The sequence below is a fragment of the Lycorma delicatula genome, chromosome 4 (genome assembly GCF_047948215.1).
Source record: "Lycorma delicatula isolate Av1 chromosome 4, ASM4794821v1, whole genome shotgun sequence".
NCBI lineage: Eukaryota > Metazoa > Arthropoda > Insecta > Hemiptera > Fulgoridae > Lycorma > Lycorma delicatula.
This window is the reverse complement of record NC_134458.1, coordinates 149,868,860-149,888,967: the sequence shown is the minus strand read 5'-3', so window position 1 is coordinate 149,888,967 and position 20,108 is coordinate 149,868,860. Positions and strand designations below refer to the sequence as shown.

Genomic DNA, 20,108 nt, shown 5'->3' with positions numbered 1-20,108 from the left:
TTCATTAAACGAAATTTATTTTTTTATTATTACGAACCATTCTGGTTTGGGTATGTAGTCGAATTGGATTATCATATTGTATTATCAACAAATCTAAAGAGTAAAACAAATTTTGTGGTATTTTAAGTACTTCTACTAATGAAATTGATATTCAAAATAAATTTTCTTGTCGAATCTAAGTAATGTTATTTAAATATAGGCGTTTTATGTTGTTACTTATTATTAAATACATACATACAAACTGAATAAAAAGATATTTATTTTGTAAACACTACTATATTCTACTTTAATTTTAAATGCATTTGATGGTTATGTGTAATTTTATTTAAGTTGATGAATTGAATTATTTTTTGTTTTACAATATTGACTTACTGTTTAGCAACTGAATTTTTTAAATTTTAATTTATATTAGTGTTACATTGTACCTTTATATTTGATATTTACATTACCTATCATTTGTTTAAACAGAATAGTATTATTTTTTAAGCACATAAGTTTCTTTTAATGCAATAATTTCTGAAAGCTTATTTTTCTGTCATACAGTGTAATGCTTTACTTTAAAAATTGTATTGAGTACTTTGTTATTGTAATGGGTGTAGTTGTCAGTGTATTGGCGTTTTATTAAACTGGTCCCAAAATTTAATTCATGCTATGGCTGTTTCAAATTTTCAACATTCATAAGTGAAATTGGCCATAATTAATTGAATGTATACCTATTAAGTGTAAATAAATATTGTACGAAGGTGTCTTAGCATTTTTGAACTATCTTACTGTTATTTTTCATTTGTTAGGGATGTGAGATGTAATAAGTATTGGGTAATAATTTTGTTTATTTTTAATAGTTTGCATTATTTATAATTCAATATTTTGACATGTTTGATTTTTTAAATATGTTTTTATGGACGTATAACAGTATATTTATTTTATTTTATTTTTCTTTCTGACAAGAGCTAATTAAATACAGTCATGTAAATATTGGTGTCCATAAAGTTTTTAAGATATGCTGTCTGTATTTGACTGTATAAAATATAATTGTGTTATTGAGTAAAATGCTTTTGTAGTTGTTCATTATGTTAATTGCCTGTTAACAATATTGTCTTAGTCTGCTATGATGTAATTCTGAAATTATTGGGCTCTGCTCTGGATATGGGATTACATTTTTCTTTCTTGATTGTAGTAAATTGCTTGCAGGAAATTATGAAATTAAGAGCCTATCATGTAATAGAGATAAAATTAAAAACTTATGTTCAATTTAACAAATTAATTAATCTTCAAGTAATAATTAAATGTTTAAATTAGCACAATTTATCACTATCAAAAGATAAAAAGGAGTAAATATACAATTTCTAAAAAAAAATTTATTTACTTACCTTATGTTTTAAATGCTAGATTTATAGCTCCCTATTAAGAAGAATACTATGCTTGAAAACAAATTTTTTTACGAGTTAATTTGTGTTGGGGGGGGGTTATTTTATCAGCTGTTTTTTTTCTGATGTTTACATTGTCAGTTTATGAATTTTGGTTAATTAGGTTTATGTATGTTTATTTTTAAAATTATTATTATTATTTGTAAAATGTTATAATTATATCGTAAAAAAGGGAGTTAATTATTTTATTCAGTTTAAATTTGTTTTTATTGTATTGATAACTTTTTATTATTTTATTTATTCAAAAATGTGCTTTCTGCTCTACATGAAATAATGTTTTTGTTTTTTTATTTTAGTATTAAATTTTTTTCTTTTTAGTGTTACAAATCGTGAATTTAATTTTTTACACATTTATTAATTTTATATCTTTATTAGAAGTTTGCTAGTAGAATTGTCCATGTTATAAACCATAGTCAAGAAACATATTCATGATTTATGTGCTATTTTAACAGTAATTACATGTTGAAACATGTGATACAATTAAAAAAAAGCCTGTGAAAATCCCTGATTAAGACTCATTTATGTTGCATGTAGTAAGAAAGTTTGGTATAGTTAATTGTATTATGGACACTTCCAATAAACTGGGAACATTTTCAAGTTTGTCTAGCGAGAGCCTAATTGAATATTATTGACTGTTTTGTTCCCTTGTCATTTCCAACTTTGAGCCAAACTATTTTACAGCTTTTAGTTAAATAGTTTTTCAAAAATTTTGTTGTTCATAACAAAAACAAAATGATTGCTTCTGAGTATGATTCAAAACAAGTTCTGAATTTTTTAAGTAGTTCAAAAAAGCTGTTTATCATAAGGTTATATAAAACTGTTCATTTCAATATATCATTTAAGTTACTAAATATTAGTTGTTGTATTTGAGGTTTTATAAGCAAATTTTTTGTTTTTTTGTTGACTTGTTACTTCATAAACGTGAAAGAATTGTTGCTGGTGATTTATTTTTTTAAGTGTGTAAAATGTGGTCAATTAGTGTATATCAGGATTGAATTTTGTAATGGTTTTGAAATATTTCTGTCATGTTAGGAAGTGCTGATTGTATGGTTGTATAATTTTATTTGTTTTAATTTAAATTCATTTTTAGGTTTATTTGTTTTTGGATTAACAACAGGTTAACACACCCAATAACAGTTATGCAAGGAGATGAGACATGAGTTTTGTTAGTATGTAAAGTGCCAAGCCTGACTGAGACTCAAACCCCAGAACATTATATATGAATAGCAGAGACAGTAGAGCTGTACCACTTAGGCAGCCGAGTATGATTTTTGCTGTCTGCATATTTTTAGAACTTTTTATTATATGAATAGTTTACAGCCTTGAAGCATTTTTGTGGTGATTTCAGTATGAGTAGAACTAACTATTGCTTGCATGAAATTACCGGACACTTTAATATTTGTCTTTTTAAAAAGTGCCTTCTGTCCATTGTGGCAGGTACATTTGTATTGTTGGAATACAAATGTATTTTATCCATAATTATGGATCAAATTTTGTTTTATCATTTGTGAAGGAACTGTTTCTTTTATTGTGAATTATTTTATTGCAAAATTAGTTGTAATTATATGATTCAAGTTATATTATTTGTTCTTCTTGCTATTATTCTCTGTGAGACTATTATTTTCTATCAATTCCAGTCATGAAGATTATGAGTGGAAGTCAGTAAAGGCATGATAATTGAATAATATTGCATTTGTGATAATTTACTATGTATTTGGACGATAAAACCTTAGATTCCTAATAATTATTACTACTCTCAGCAGGGTGAGATTTTCATCCTTCAGTCTTCTGAATAGGTGTTCATAACAAAAAACTTCCTTATAAGACTAAAACATTGATTGATCAAATAAGCTGTGTTCATCATTTTAAGGCTTATGTTAAAAATATAAATATTATACTGTAATTACTGACTGTTAGCTTGCCATTTGTGATGGATGCCCTTGTTTCTTTTATTAATGTGAAGCTTTCTCATTCAGTGCTAAATAAGTTATTGCTACTATAGTGTAGTGCTTGGGATAGTATCACAGCTGTCATGGTCTTTGTTTGCTGATCAAACACATGTGCATGCATGTATGCACATACATGTTGGGATTGATCCAGATTGTACTGGGAACTAAAATAAAATAACCTAGCCTCCAGATGGTTTAACATTAAATAATTTTAATAGGAAAACACTGGTCAAAAGTATGCAGAAAAACCAAATTACTGATTACTTTCAGTGTTATTAATTTATTAAAAAGAAAAGTGTGTTGAATTTTAACTGTAAGGGTTTGAACATAGAGGAAACAATGCATTATGGGATACAGCTCACTATTCAATGAGCTGTTCCTGTATTATACATCTAGTGAGTTAATTCAAGAAAACAAATATGCTAGATTTTTTGATTCACTAGCTGTAAGCTGTGCTGCATGCTCTTACTATGTTTTGACCCATTACTATTAACGTGTCTATTTTATTTTCATGCACTGTAAGCTGTGCTACTTCATGTTTCCACTATTCTCTCAGTTGGGAGTCATATACATGGCATCCCTGCTACAGTCAAATGCTTCTGGATTGTCATTTGGAATTCATTGTTGACGATGATTATAAATTACTTTGATCATTTACACTGCCAAATTAGTATCAGAAATTCATATTCATTTTGCTTAGAAAAGAACAAGCTTTTGTAAGTATAGGTTGAATCACTGATTGTATGATAAAATGTGTTTATAGAAATAATTTATTGCCAAGATAAATTTGTTGCACTACATTTTGTTATGTTACAAGTAGGCAAAAAATAAATTTACTATCATTTTTCTCTTACTAATGAACTTTCTTTTTGAATTTTATTTTTTGTAGCAAGTAATTATATGTTATTTTATTATTCTGACAATAAAATGATTAACTATTAGATCACAGGTTTTCAAAGTAGTGAACTAGTCACCTTTTGTAGGTAATTACATGTACCTTCTTCAGTGAAGGTACTAGTAGTGCTGCTATTAATAATGCCTAAGAATTTACGAAGCCCAAATATGATAATTGGAGATATATTAGTTCATATTTGTTTTGTTTGTTTTTTAAATATGTAATTTATGACAAATTTGGTGTGTTTGTAATTTCATATTGCTGAAGTATATTGATATCTTTGTATTCATGTGCAGTTTATTAAAATTATTAAGTATTTAAAATATGCAGTTTTTTGCATATCTCATAAAAACCAAGATATCAACACACTTAAACATTATAATATTTATTAACATACAAAATTTAACAAAAAACGTTGTACTAAAAAAAAAAAACAGAATACATTATCTAATAGCAATACTCAGGTTTATGTAACATTTTTAACTTAGATGTGTCTAATTAAAATTCCTTCAGTGTATTGTTGAATATCCTTCAGTGTGGCACTGAAGGGTATGTTGCAAATTAGCTAAAAAAAGGTGTTTTGGAAGAAAATGTTGCTGTATTTTGAATTTAAGTGTGATAATTTTGTAATTTTCCATGACAGTAGGTAATCAACATCACATAATCATTTCAATATTTCAAAACCATTTATAGGTTATCAAAACCATCTGAATGTACAGTAGTTATTTGAAAATTTTGTACAATTACAAGGCATATTCATAAAGTAAGGGCCGTCGGCTTATATTTAAATATTAGTGGCTCTGACACAGTTTCTTGCATGCAGGGCCATCTATTGGCTATTTACAAAGCCCCACAGCATTTGTTTTGATGCAATAGTTATTTGCCTGCTGGTGAATGCAGATCACAGTGTCTGCAATAAATGTTTCTCCCGCCAGTTGTGAAGTGCATGCTGTTATTCGATTTTTGTATGCAAAAGGATCTCCAACTGCTGAAATTCATCAGGAGTTGTGCCTAGTGTATGAAACTATGGTAATGAGTGAAGGTAAGGTTAGACAGTGGTGTCGAGACTTTAAAAAGGACTGCACAAATGTGCATGATGAAGAGTGGAGTGGCAGGCCCAGTATTCAGACCGACAAAATCGTTGAACAGGTGAACCGAAGTCTGTGATGTGAGCGGAGATTGATGATTAGTGCCCTGGCTGATGAATTTCCACATGTTGGACGCACCTCTATCTACACGAAAAGCTCACAGAAAAGCTGGATATCACAAATTGTGTGCAAGGTGGGTACCGAAAATGTTCACTGACCAACACAAAGAGCAAAGAATGTGCAGTGGACAAGTGTTTTGGACCGCTATCTACAAGGTGGAGATGATTTGTTTTCTCACGTTGTTACAGGTGATGAGACATGGATATCCTACACCAATGCAGAATCAAAACAACAGTCAATGCAGTGGCACCATTCAAGTTCCCCAAAACCAAAAAAGTTTAAGCAATATCTGTACTCGAGTCGAAAAATGTTGGCTACCATTTTTTGGGATAAATAGGGCATCATTTTGGTTGATTTCATGGAATGTGGATCAACAATTACAGCTGAAATGTACTGCGAAATGCTCACCAAACTTAGATATGCGATTTAAAATCGACGACGTAGGAAACTGTCGTTCAGCATAATCCTTCTTCACAACGAGTGTCCTCACACTGCTGCCTTAACCAAGAAGAAGATTCAAGATTTTTGTTGGGAACTTTTTAACAACCCTCCATAGTCCTGACTTTGCACTTACTGACTACTTCCTCTTCTTGCATTTGAAAAAGTGGCTTTGTGGACAATGGTTTGAAAATGATGAGGAACTGCCGTTGTCAACTGGTTCAATTCCTAGGCGGTGAACTTCTATGCAGAGGGGTTACAGAAACTGGTACAAAAAGTGCTTAGAACTGATTGGTGATTATGTGGAAAAGTGAAATAGATATGTAGTAAATTAAAAGTGTAAGTAAAAACCTTAACTATGAGTTAATTTTTTTTAATGACCAAATGATCCTTTATGAATATGCTTCATAATTTGATGAGAAAGTAGAATACAATGATGTGATTCAGATTTAGTTGTATGAACTATGTAAAACTTGAATTTTATAAATATTTTCTGTAAACCTTATATTTTTGAAAAAATGTTTTTCTTGTCTTAATAGAATCCATTGAAAACATTACACATAATTATTTAGTAAAATTGTATTAATAAGTACTATTTTACCTATATTAATTGAAAAAATAATATGTCTGATAAATAACCATAGAACATTCACAAAAATACTTTTAACTAATAAATTGGATATAAATTTTGCTCTTATTTTAAAATTAACCATTTTTATTACTTTTATTACAGTTTTATTTTCTATGTGGTATTATTATTTTTTTTTTTAATGAACGTTAGGGCTGTTTGATTAAAAGTTTCTGTATCTGTTGTGAGGCAGTGAAAAAGAGTAATAAATTACAAAACTTATTACACTTTTACAGTTGTTATGGCACGAATTTATGTATTATAACTTTTTTTCATTATATTTACAACATTTAATAAAAACATTTCATACTTTAAAAATTACCATCAATTAAAAAATTACCGGTTTAACTAATTAAAACAAAATCATTAATTATTTATGCTCAAATAATTTAAATAAATGTTGTAGAGTTTATCTTTATAAAGTGCTGTAATAAAATAATTTTTCCCTCTAAACACAGTTTAGAGGGACTTAACTATGAAAAACTTGAAAAGTATAACAACCCATATTTATATTTTTTCCCAGTCTTCTTGTAATAACATTTTTTCCTTAGTTATCATAAATTTATTTGTTAATTTTCACATAGTTTCTGTACAAGTTTAGATTAAAAATGTATATATTTTTTGTGTTAACATATTTTATGAATATTTTAGAAGTAATGTATGTGTTGTGTTAATTATATACTAAAATTGTGCTAGGTTCTTCTCATTATCTAATTTAAACAATAATTATAATTTTAAATTGCAATAACTAAGTTGTTATTGATTACCAAGAAGATAATGAAATTAACTTGTAACTAAGACTAATATTATGTAATTTAATGGCTTTTTTTTATGTTATCTTTTGTTTTTTATTTTTTTGTAGGTGTTACTGGAAGGATGCAAAGGTAAGGCAATGTCTGTACGTCAAGGGTCGCCATATTATATGAATGATGAGTACGATTTTGACGAAGACAATGACAATGATTTTGAAGATGATAGAGACAGAGAACGTGAAGAAAGTGATGAAGGTAAAGGAATGATAATAATTTATTTGTTTAGTCAATGTTGTTTTATTAGCAATTATATGACAATCTTTCATAGATAAATCGCATAATAAAGATGTCTAATGCTTAAATGTAGTAAAAGAACTGTTATCTAATTGAATATATTTTTAGATTACTGTTGGATATTAATGTACTATCAAATCACTCTTTAACAGCATTGGAAGGACGAAGAGTTTTTACTGCTATTACAGATTTTCTATTGTACAGAGAATTCAATAAGAAAAATATGTTCTTTTCATTTGATCCATTACATGTTGGAATATTACTATATCTGTCTTTTATTTGGAAAATCACAGCTTCAAAACCTGGTCAGGCATGGTATTTTCATATAACAAATTCATTTTTATTTTTGGCTGCAATTAGGCAGCCTATTAACCTAATGTTACTAAAAGAAATAAATTTCTGAACTACTTTATGTATTTTTATCATAATTTAAAGTTTTAAAGAAAACAGGGTTGTGGAGCACAGTTATTTCAATCAATAGTCAGCTGTTAGCAACAATAATTTAGTTATTTTCTTGTTGTTTATATTTTCCATTTACAATTAGTGATCCCACCAAGTATGAAGTAGGAGGAGTAGTCTGATTTTTGTTGGCAAAAAACAATTCTCAGCTGAAGTTCACAGACAAATTTATGATGTTTATGGGCCAAATATTATGAATGATGCTAAAGTAAGATGGTGGTGCTGTTCATTTCAAGAAGGGTAAATGAACATTTATGATGAAAAACAGTGGCAGGCAGTCATTGATAATGGATGATTTGATTAAAAAGGTTGACAAAAAACCTTTTTGAGGAAACCGGAGCTTCACTATGTCACAGTTGTCTGATTTATTGAAGCTTTGACTGAAAAATTGGGCTATAAAAAATTGTATGCCAACTGACATATATAAGGAAAAACAAGACTATGTGTTTCTTTACACACACACACACACACACACACACACACACACACACACACACACACACACACACACACACACGCACGCACAGAGAGAGAGAGAATACAAAATAAATTTTTGCAGTGTTATGAAATTGAAGGTGATGAATTATTTAATCACACTATCGTAGATGAGACTAGGATTTCTTATTTGAACATCAAGGCAAATCAGCAGTAAATGGAATCCAAAAAAATTACAATGAGATTGTAAACCGAACTGTAAGAGTCTCGCAGATAACAAAATGATACTGATATAAAAAAAGGTGAGAGATAACATTTCTGTTATCATAATCTGTTATTAATTTAGAATTTTTTAAAAATACATGTTAAATGTATAGAATATAGATGTACAATAATAATAGGTAATAAAAAATGCGTTCTATATAATAAGCAAAAGATAGAAAAATTTGTTACAAAACTCTTACCAGCCCGATTTCATTTATTAAACAAACTCATATAATTAGCAGGGGTAGTATAAAGTCATTATCACAATTTTGGTTAAATTTGACAATTATAAATTTGCTGTCACAAATTTATCAGCTATTAGTGTTTATATTGCATGTTGACTTATTACTGATTCAACAACTTTTCTTCAATTACATATTTGTTTTGAAAGTAATTTACACCTTTTATATTTCACTACAACTCATATTGTCTTTATTTTAAGTATTCAACATTATTTCATGTTTTTTACTTTTCAGTGTGATGAAAATTCAGTTTTTTAATTGAATGCATGTTTTAATGCAATATTTTTATTAAAGGATATAAATAGAAAAAATCAAGTAAATGTGTTTTGCATTACTTTAGTAACAGATGTATTGATTATTTATTTACCTAGTCTTACTTCGTTAATTACCGTATTTTTTATATATAAAAATAATAGAAATACAATTTAGTGTAGTTTTTTGATGTTCTGAATGTGTTATGATAAGAAATTGTGTAATACATATCACATTTACAGAAATAATACAATTCTTATGATTATTCATTGTTTAGTAAATTAAATTAATTTGGGCTGGTAAGAGTTTTATAACAAATCTTTCTATTTTTGCTTATTATACGGAACGCTTAAACATTTTTTATTATCTATTACTGTATATATATATATATATTTATATATATATAATAGAAATGTAGTCTCTCACCTTTTTTGATATCAGTATCATTTTATTATCTGCGAGACTTACTGTACGGTTTACAATTTCATTGTAATTATTTTTATATCATTGCGTTTTGTTAATCTATCTTTATTATTTTTTTTATGAATTACTGATTGTTATCTTTTGGATTTATTATTAAAATTTATTGCCTTTCTAGAAAAAACAAATATACACCTTTTGAATTTCTTGGCCAATTTGTTTTGTTGACAGTCATATCATTCACTTCATACCATATTTTCCCTTTTTTAATAAAATAAGTATAATGACCTTCATGAATCGAAGATCCATGATGTCATATTGCACTTTTTACTTTGTAAATGTAACTCTTGATTTTTATCGTATTCGTTGATGCACTTTTTATATTATTATTATTAAATTAACTTTTTTTTATTTTTCCATTAATTAGTTCAAGTAGTTCTAATTGTTCAGACTCAGTTTCATTTCATGTTATTAAATATTTTTTTAAGAAGGATTTTAAAATTTAAGGTCTTTCGATCAGTTCACACAGCTACTTTCGAATGAACTTGGCTCCTGTTGGCTGCACTCAGCTCCTGACTGTTCACTTGGCTCCGTACACACTATATAAGTCAGCTCCGCACTACATTCATTCAGTCTTCTTCCAATAGACTTCATGGACTCAATGTAACATTACATATATGGTTCAATCATATTACATATAAATTTACAAAAAATAATATTAATTGTATAATAAAAATTTTACAATTGAATTTATTTTTGTTTTATCTAACAAATCTTTGTTGCCACATTTACAACACTTTCCTACTACTCGTGTTTTTTGTGTTTTATTAACAGCTATAGTCTCTTGCGAACTAATACTTTTATTTTTTTTATTAAAGTGATGGGAATTAAAAAAATTGTTTCATCTTCAGTACTTTCATTTACGTAAGAGCATTTACTATTAAAACAAGCTGTAGTATATTTTCTTTTAAATTTTTTTATTTCAAGTACATTATCAAGTTTTTGTACGCAACTTAGTACTATCAAGTACTGCTACCTAGCTGTGCGATTCTTAAAGCCACCTTTTTGAAGAAAAATGACATATTCGAGTCCCGTGGTTCATCAAATGGAAGGAAAAAAAATTTGTCTAACAAAATCAAGGTATTTTTTGAAAGCATTCTTTATTACAAATCTAATTGAACTGAAATATAATGTTTTCATGCTTATTTTTTAATTTTTTTCCCCATTTTCATTTCACTTTTAGGTTAGGTCATGTTTAGAACTGTAAACATTAGTTCATTGACTTCGCTGTGCCTCCAGTTCTGAGGACTCTTACTGGTGAAGTTCGAACGAACTTCTTGATTGTGACATTTATCATCTTCTAGGGTGAAGAAGTTTGTACAAGAACGTTCGGTAAAAAAGCTTATGGCAACTGGTTTTTTGGGGACAAAAACAGTTTCTTGTTTGTCGAATTTAAGTGGAAATACTGTGAATGCCAATACACATTATCAAACATTAAAAAATTCTAGAAAAAGCTATAAAAAACAAGTGATATTGGATGCTCTCCCGTGGAATTTTGTTTTTGCATGACAATGTACATGATACTACACATGACAATTCAGACAGTGAGACAATTAAATTTTGTTGGAAAATCTTTAATCATCTACCCTAGAGCCCTGACGTAGCTTCCAGTAATTATTTTCTTTTTCTTCACTTTAAACAGTGACTTGCATCACAGTGGCTTCAAAGTTAAAATGACATTACTGTATTATTTAAATTATGTGACATAATTTCTTAAGTAGGGAATGAAGAAGCTAGTGAAACATTATGAAAAATGTGTTTATGTTGAAGGCAACTATGCTTAAGCAATAAAAATCTATTCATATTTTTCCATTTTGTTTTTATTTCAAAACCTTACTTTAAAAACACACCTCATACATATCAGCATGAAATTAGGATACAAGTTTCTTAGTTATTTCACTTCATAGATTTTTGTGCTATGTGCTCTTGGTTTACACACTACAGTATTTGTAAAGTTGGGAAGTCATCCATACCAATTTGTTACTGTGATACTTCACTATAAATTTTCTAAGCTTTAAAATGCTTCTAAAGTATTTGATGTTCATTCTAAAGTATTGATGTAGCTAACCTAAAACTGTGACAGCCTTAGAACTTTCACTTGTACACTTTTCTGCTTTAAATTTCAATATTTGTTAGGAATTGTGTTTCAAAATAGTTGTGCTTCATTTGCATTGAATATATATTCCTTATAACTATAACATATTCTTGGGCACATACCTTTTAGTCAGCCATTTGTAATAATAAAATCACCATCGTTAGCTTACCCACACATTTTCCTTTTAAAATTATTATGTAGTTGTTTAAATTTTTCAAGCCAATTCCAATCAAAGTCTTTAAAATGCTGGAAGTTCAGCTTTTGAAAGAGGAATTGGGCCTTTGTTCTAATCTTTAGTCCATTTATTTTGTTGAAGCCATTGAAGAACAGCTTGATAAATGTTTTTCCAAATTACAGTCTTTTAATCCATTAGTAATCTCAACCTTTGTTGTTGGCATTCACTTTTTTATGTATATTTTTACATATTGTGATGAAACAGCTAAAATGAAATTTGAATGTTTCAGCTTGTTTTTAACACATAAACAACCTTTTGTTCATTTTATGATATAATTTTATTTTATGAAGACATTGAAGAACAAACATATTTGAACTAAAAGACAAGTTATAATGATCTGTTCCAGTGCATCTTTATAAAATAAAATAATAAGGATGTTAAATGTCATATTATTTTATTACTAAAATAATAAGGTTGTAGGGGGCTGTGACATGTAACATACTTGTTACTCAATTGATAACCAAAGAACAAAACGGATACAAACTTCCTGCTCTGCAGCATTAAGAAAGGACAATTTTACTGATTACTGTAAGTAATGTGATTGTGAATAATCAGTAACTTGAGATTGTTCAGAAGTGTCACCAATACAGAGAGATTATTGGACTTGTTTCTGTTGTGATAATATAAGAATTAAAGTACATTGTTTTGCAATATAAATGTGATGGGACCAATGAGTATTGTTGCGAACAGAGATTTCTGCGTTAGAGAAAACTGTAATAACAAGGTTTTACTGTAATTCAATTAGTATATATTTTTAAATTAAAATTATTATTTTTTATTAAGAACTCATCTTTTATCAACAGATTGGAATAAAAATTAAAAAAAAATCATTCTATTGGTATAGATTGATCTTTACTGTAAACTACTTATTAGTGTAAAGTTGTCAAAATTATTCCAGATGTTATTATGTGTTTTATGTTTTTAATCAGAATTAACTCAGTTAATTCAGATGGCAAAATAATTGATTCTTAAATATTTCCAACATGTATTCTCAGTTAGTGACAAAAATCAAATAGATGTCAAAATGAAAAAAAAAACTATTTTTATATTTAATTTTAAAGGTTTTGATTTATTTTATATTTGTATAAGTTTTATGTATATTTATTTTTTAATTTATTTGTATATTAACATTATTTGCACAAGTAAAATGAAAGATACCTTTAATGCTTGTGTTAATTATTTTTCAATTTATCATTACCATATTGTGGGGAATACCTTCTTCAGTAATTATCTTGTAACCTTTTATTTGCTTAAAAACTTAAAACTTATTCTTTTAATCTATTATGTATGGAGGTAAAATAATTTTTATTTGTTTTTTAGTTACTGATTTTATCTTTAGTGTATATATATATATATTGAACTTTTTTCTGTCGTGATAATATAAAAGTTAAAATACAGTAAATATTGTTTATAGTGACCTCCAAGGGACTGACGATTTTAAGGTCATTATAACCAATAGTCAAATAACCAATGTTTAAGGTAGCTTAGTGGTACTATTTTAATATGTCTTCTACACAGGTATTGTAATACAGTTAACTCTTTAGAGCTAGAATGGACTGTATTGATTGTAGATTGAAGTGAAATGAAATGAAATGAAACCATATTCTTCTAGGACAGTTGAATTTATTTTATACAATACTAAATAACACTAATCACATTAGACCAAGAAATACTTGACCGCGCCAGATGGGGTTCTTCACTTGAATGAATGTATAAAACTGACTCGCAGACCAGCGCTAGTAGAAACTAGAGCGCAGCACTAGCTGGCTCAAACTAGGAACGAAACAACAGTAATAATAATAATAATAATAATAATAATTTATTTCCATAATAAAATAATATAACAAAAAAACTAAAATATCCAATAATAAATACAAAATACGGTAGAGTAAAAGAAGAGAGGAAAATTGTAAAAATTTCTTTTTCTGCAAAAAGTCTGTTATTTGCTTTGTTTCAAATATTTTGTGTTGTAATACAGTTTTTGAAGGTTCTTTTCTAAATCAAAACAAACACTTTGTTTCTTCATTAGCAGTTTCTGTAAAACTGAGAAACCGGCAAATGGTTTTCATTGCTGCTAAAACGTCTGGAAGACTTGGCACGTGATGTCTTAATCATTGTTGTTATTGTTACCTTTGTTGTCATTACCTGTATCCCTGTCTATTTCTGCTAGTACTAAAGTCAGTACATCATCATCCGTTACAGTTTCATGCGTTTCTAAATCTTTGTCAACCTCTTGATAATCTTCAAACAATGCATTTGACAATGATTGGTTTTGCAGACTATTGCCCCATTCCGCTAAAGATTCTTCTTTGCATGCGAAGTCAGTAACTTGCTAGCCTGTGGTAAAAATCTTTCATGTCAAAAGCAATTTATTACAGTCAGCAGAGAAACTTCAGTCCGTGATCTTTCTAACATAATAATAGCATCCAGAATAGTTATTTGTGCTTTTTTTGTAATCTAAATCCTGTATGCCATCTACACAGGTATTGTAATACAGTTGTATATGTGCAACAGTGTATTGGACACTTGTCAATGAGCAGCAGTGTTTTGTCATTTTCAATCTTTAACTCACGGTCCCATTTTCATAACTAAGACGTAACAATTAGTACTGTTAGTCTTTCTTTTGATAGTACCCCCCCCCGAACACGTTTTACTTTTAAACTGAAGGGTTCTTTCTGGCATTGGTCTAAAAAAAGACCAGATACATCAGCATTATAGATTTTTTTGTTTGAAAGCCCACGTTAGCATATATAGCCCACTATAGTACATATGCAGGTAAAAAGGAAAAGTGACTCATTTTAACTGACAAATATTTCTGTGACTACAATGTAGATATTCTATGTTACTGACAAGTCACTTTAGTCTGTCATTGTAAGTGATAAAATGTTGCATTGCAGTAGAAAAAGTAGTCATAATAACCGATGTGTTTCTGCAATGTAATTATAAACAATATACATACTGAATTTATGTATTAACAGCATACCAAACCAACCAACAGACAAGTTTTTGGTCACTATATCTGAAATGTCATTACATTTGATGTCGGTATAAATGATACTTACTGTACATAGTTCTGCAATATAAATGTGATGGGATCAATGAGTATTGTTGCCAACAAAGATTTATGCACACATAATTATAATCTGTAATAATACATAATTACATCTAGAATAATTTTGACTTCTTTGCGCTAATGAATACTTAACAATAAAGATCATTCTATAGCAGCAGAATAATTTAAAAAATAATTATTATTCTAATCATTTGATAAAAGATTAGTTATTAGTAAAAAAGTAATTCTAATTTTAAATTATATACTAACTATATATATATTGTATGGCTATTATTCAACAGTTCTTGGATCTGTTTCTTTCAGACACTGAAGAAGCCAGTGAAACAGAATTAAGGAAGAATGAAGAATATACAGAGATAAAAGAGCAGTAAGTAATTTATGTTAAGTTTTTATAAAAAAAATAAATCTGAAATATTTTTTATATATATATTAATAAGTTTAGAAATGCAGTTCTTACTTCAGTCATCTGCAGCAGATTTATCAACATCCAATCTTTCTCTGAATAATTTCTTTTAAACAAATTTATTTCTCTCTCTCACTCACTCACTCTCTCCGAGAGATCCAACCATCTGTTGGCTGAAATCATGATCAGATTTTTCTGCAGATTGTTTGGCTCTTATCATGACTGATGGGCGCATTTAATGTTCTTTCCTCAGTGAACCACTTTAACAAAGTGTGTTCAATATTTTCATACTTACCATCACGTTTTCTCTTTTTTTTCATGTTCTCATTTAGGGTGTCTGCAGCCTCCAGTTCTTTTCGGCTTTTAATTATATGAGAAAGTGAAGTCTGAGAACATCCCAGTGTTGTTGCTGCTTCCCGCGGACTACATTTAGAAAGTTTATCATATATTTTTAAACTTGTAATTTTTTACATAAATTTAATTACGACTGGTTGTTTTATTATACCGGTAAATAAATGTAATTATTCACATCGTTATATATATTTGTAAAATTACTAAGTAATTTTTATGTTTAAGTGTCAATAATAGTAAACTGTTTATTTTATAACAAGGTTTTTTGTATGAAATAAATTTAAATTGACTTAATTATATGTCATGGCTTTGAAATTCACCAAAATTTCAGTATAGTGCACAAAAAATAAACAGACAAAATCAAAAACGATCACAATGAAACAATAGTAATGTAACAACTAAACATTAAGAACAGTTAAAGCATACCAAAAAAAAAAAACTAAAAGATTTAAATAAACATACAAATTGAACCTTATACATAGTGTAGAAAGATGGAACGCACTGAAAAAAGAAGTGTAGTGCACTGCACATATGCATATTTAGTTTGCCATCTTTTACTAACGGAAGTCTGGCGCAGAGCTGATTGTTCTTAGCCAGCTAGTGACAGGACCATGCTGCGATATGACCCATTTCCTTGTAGTAATCAACTGTAACATTAAATGTAGGTACTACTATAAAATGAAAGCATAAACAACATAATACAGTGCAGTAAACAGAAACAATCTATTTTGTATTATGACAAATAAACATATTTAAACATTTTAAATATTAAAATGTTAATTCAATAAACTGATTCTTGATTCTATTACACAAAGAAATTTGTACAAATTTCCTGTATTTTGGTTTGGATTTTAGAAAAATGATTAAATAATCTTGCTTATTCAATTATCTAGTGATTTTAATAAGTGGCATCTAATGTATTTATAATTACAATCAAATTTCCAAAAAAAAATTTCAAAAATACTGTATAGGATAACTCATTAAACACAAAAATGTGTATTTTGAAATGATTTTTATGTATCTTAACTGTATATATAATTTTAATGAATTGGGTTATAGTTACAAATTTGTTTATGAATTAAATATTATAACTATTTATTTAAGTAGGACAGGTGAGATTAAGATATTATAATGAAGAGTTTTTGAAATGAATCACAAGATTTGATTGTTTGGTAATTTTTATGAGTGGATTAGGAAGAGTTTACTTTTTTGCAGATAAATATTCAAAAAATATTTCTTTGTTATCTTGTTGATAAGTTTTTCATGCAGGCACCATTTGCAGAATGGCAATATGTATTCTGTTTCTATCCATGTTTGCTGGATCATTTTCAATGTAATGTTAGCGACTGCTTCCACTATCTTTTTATAAAAGCAGTCTGAAGCACTTATACAAAACAATTGAAGTTATTTATATGAATTGAAAAAATAGAATAAAACAGTATGAGATATAAATTCATGTTGGTTAGGAAATAGGCCTTCCTGTATTAATCTACTTGCAAAATTCCTTGTTGAGCGTATTTGCGCATTTCCAATTCTAAAGCTAAAGTGTAGAGGTTGTTAATCCTGTTAGTATACAACCTGAACGTATTCAACATTTTGTGGCAAAAAAAGCTGAAGGAGTGTCTAGGTGCTGTGGTGGTTTTTTTTTGAAAGAAAAACAGCCTTGTACTGCTTTTGTAAAGTACTCACTAGACTTGTACTTTCAGAGAATGTCAGACAATTTTAATCTAATTTGGTTGCTCTGATCTCTAAATTTGGTAATTTTGAGGATTCATGTGATCTTTATTAAAACGTTGGTCTGATTTGTGTAAATAAAACATTTATACAAAGATATTTTATCATCTGTTATCTTGCTTTTAGTATTATTTGAAAACTACACAAAAATCTGGTTTAATTTCTGTTTTAGTTGAGGTTTTTACACATTAATTGTAGCCTGTCCACGTAACACCATTCATAGTGAATTTAGGAATATCAATCAAGCTTCAAAGTGATGAAGCAGTCGATTGATATCTTTGGTTCCTCAACATCTTTGCTAAAACATGAACTTCCAGAATTTTACCATACTTCTGTATAAATATTGGCGAGTGGTAATAATACCATAAGATATTCCTGAATGAGAGTGATAGTCTTGGAGTGGTACTCCATAAACCATAAGACATGCTGCACTTGACACCATGTTCCTATCAGACCAGCAAAATTTTGTATTGAGAGTTTTTCCCTTTCAGGGTTTTCATCAGATAATTTGATGATTTCTCTTAAGTAAAATAAAAAATCTTTAGTTTCTTAGATCCGTTGAATGACTGTTGACTATCTTGATTCTTTTTTGGAAACTTCATATTGTTTATTTCTGATCGATATTCTCTAAAATTAAAACAAAACTTGGAAGTTTTGAAAGATTGTAATAATGTTTTTACCAACATCAAAATTTATTAGAATTTCTTAAATTGTTCTCATATTCACATTGGTCAGAAATAAAGGCAATTAATAAAAATAAATTTTCTATTTGTTTTTCATCTGTTCAAATGCAAAAAATGTTAATTTTTAAAACTAATTATTTTTCAGGGTATATCAGGACAAATTAGCGAATCTAAAAAAACAGCTGCAACAACTTAAGGATGGAACCCATCCTGAGTACAATAGAAAACTCAAGAAATTAGAGATTGCTTTTAGAGAAAGGTAGGTATTGATTTATTCACTGTAGTAATGACCTTTTTTTACAGTATATAAACAAAATAATAACAATAAAATAAAAAATGAATGTTTTATTTAAAATTAAATTCTGGAAATTTATTAAGTTTTTTAAAAGTAATTATCAAATTTTTATAATATTATAGATAATTCAGTTAACCATTGTAGATTTGTACATTATAGTACAGTAATAATATAATGTAATTTATAATGATATAATTTTTACACAGGAAAGATTACTTTGTCATGAAGCAGTAGAAGTAGTTTACGTATAATTATAGTGACTCAAATATATTTTATTATAATTAGCTGATTTTTATTACCAAATATTTATTTCAAACATAAAATGAATGAGCAGTCTAGGTTTTGGAAACATCTATGAGTATGATTCTTACAGATGAGAAGAAAAAATTATCATATAGGGCTGTAGTTGTAGTTATATAATATTATTATACTTTCATATTGTGTATAATTACATGAAAAGCAGCCATTCACTTGAACCAAAAAATTCACTTGACAATTGAGGTAACTCTGCAGTTGACTCACACTGCAGCATGCATAGCAGTGTCAACTGTACCACATATATTTCCTTAATCATGATCTATATTTATTTCACAAAAAAAACAATATTTGTATATAATATGTCTAAGAGAAAACATAACAAAAATAAATCAGTGTCGGAGTTATACAACTTAATAGCACTGTGTGTTCAAACTCTAGGTTAACTAGAGATTCTGTGTTCATCCATGAAACCTTCTCCTCTGGAGCAGTTGGCTGTATATTTACTCTGATATTTTAAGTAATACATGAATAGATGCCCTCTATTACTATCCAATTAACTATTATAGTATATGCAGTCAAACTTTAGGATAAATATCTTAAAAATGAATTGTCAGATTTTCATGAAACTTGTACAGAAATTTAGCCTGTTTAGTTTTATGTTGATTCCTTATAAAAAATTTTCAGACATTATTTGAGAAATTATTTTAGGTAAATTTAAAAATGCCTGTTTTTAGACCTTTGATTCTGCAGCTCTTACTTTGGCTAATTATAATTCACAAAATCTCCTTAACAAGATTTTTTCAAAATTTTGAACACTATTAATAGTGTTTATAAAATAAATTGTCAATTTTCAAATCACTAACTTTTATAATTTTCCATTTTTTGAAGACATGAATGTGATATTTCAGTAGCTACAGCTTATAGATATACAGGATTTAAGCTTTGGCTTTGTGCTAAGTTGAATATGTACACATTCAGTGAAATAAATAAAACAGTAAAGTTATAATAAGCAGACTTCTATTAAAATTTACAAAATTTATTATTACATGGTGGATTTAACAAGTAAGGGGTTGAATTTGGGTGCAAGAAAGAACTAATTACTTTCAGGCAACCAACTCAAAAACTTTTAATACCTGCAAGGAACCTCTTTAGGTTGTAACTGCTTAATTTATATATTACTAATACATCAAGATTGAGCCCCTTACATGAAATATCCAAGAAAATGGTTATCATAACATTGCTGTAATATTTAATTTAT

The 20,108-nt window shown here is 28.1% G+C and overlaps 1 protein-coding gene across 1 annotated transcript in view; it reads left to right on the top strand.

Annotated features, from left to right (window-relative positions):
• LOC142323947 (sin3 histone deacetylase corepressor complex component SDS3) overlaps positions 1-20,108 on the top strand; it is a 38,391-nt gene that overhangs the window by 437 nt on the left and 17,846 nt on the right. Inside the window, exons 2-4 of the mRNA XM_075364349.1 lie at positions 7,408-7,552; positions 15,430-15,493; positions 18,443-18,556. Coding sequence (XP_075220464.1) covers positions 7,408-7,552; positions 15,430-15,493; positions 18,443-18,556 — 323 coding nt within the window. The remainder of the gene's footprint in view (positions 1-7,407; positions 7,553-15,429; positions 15,494-18,442; positions 18,557-20,108) is intronic.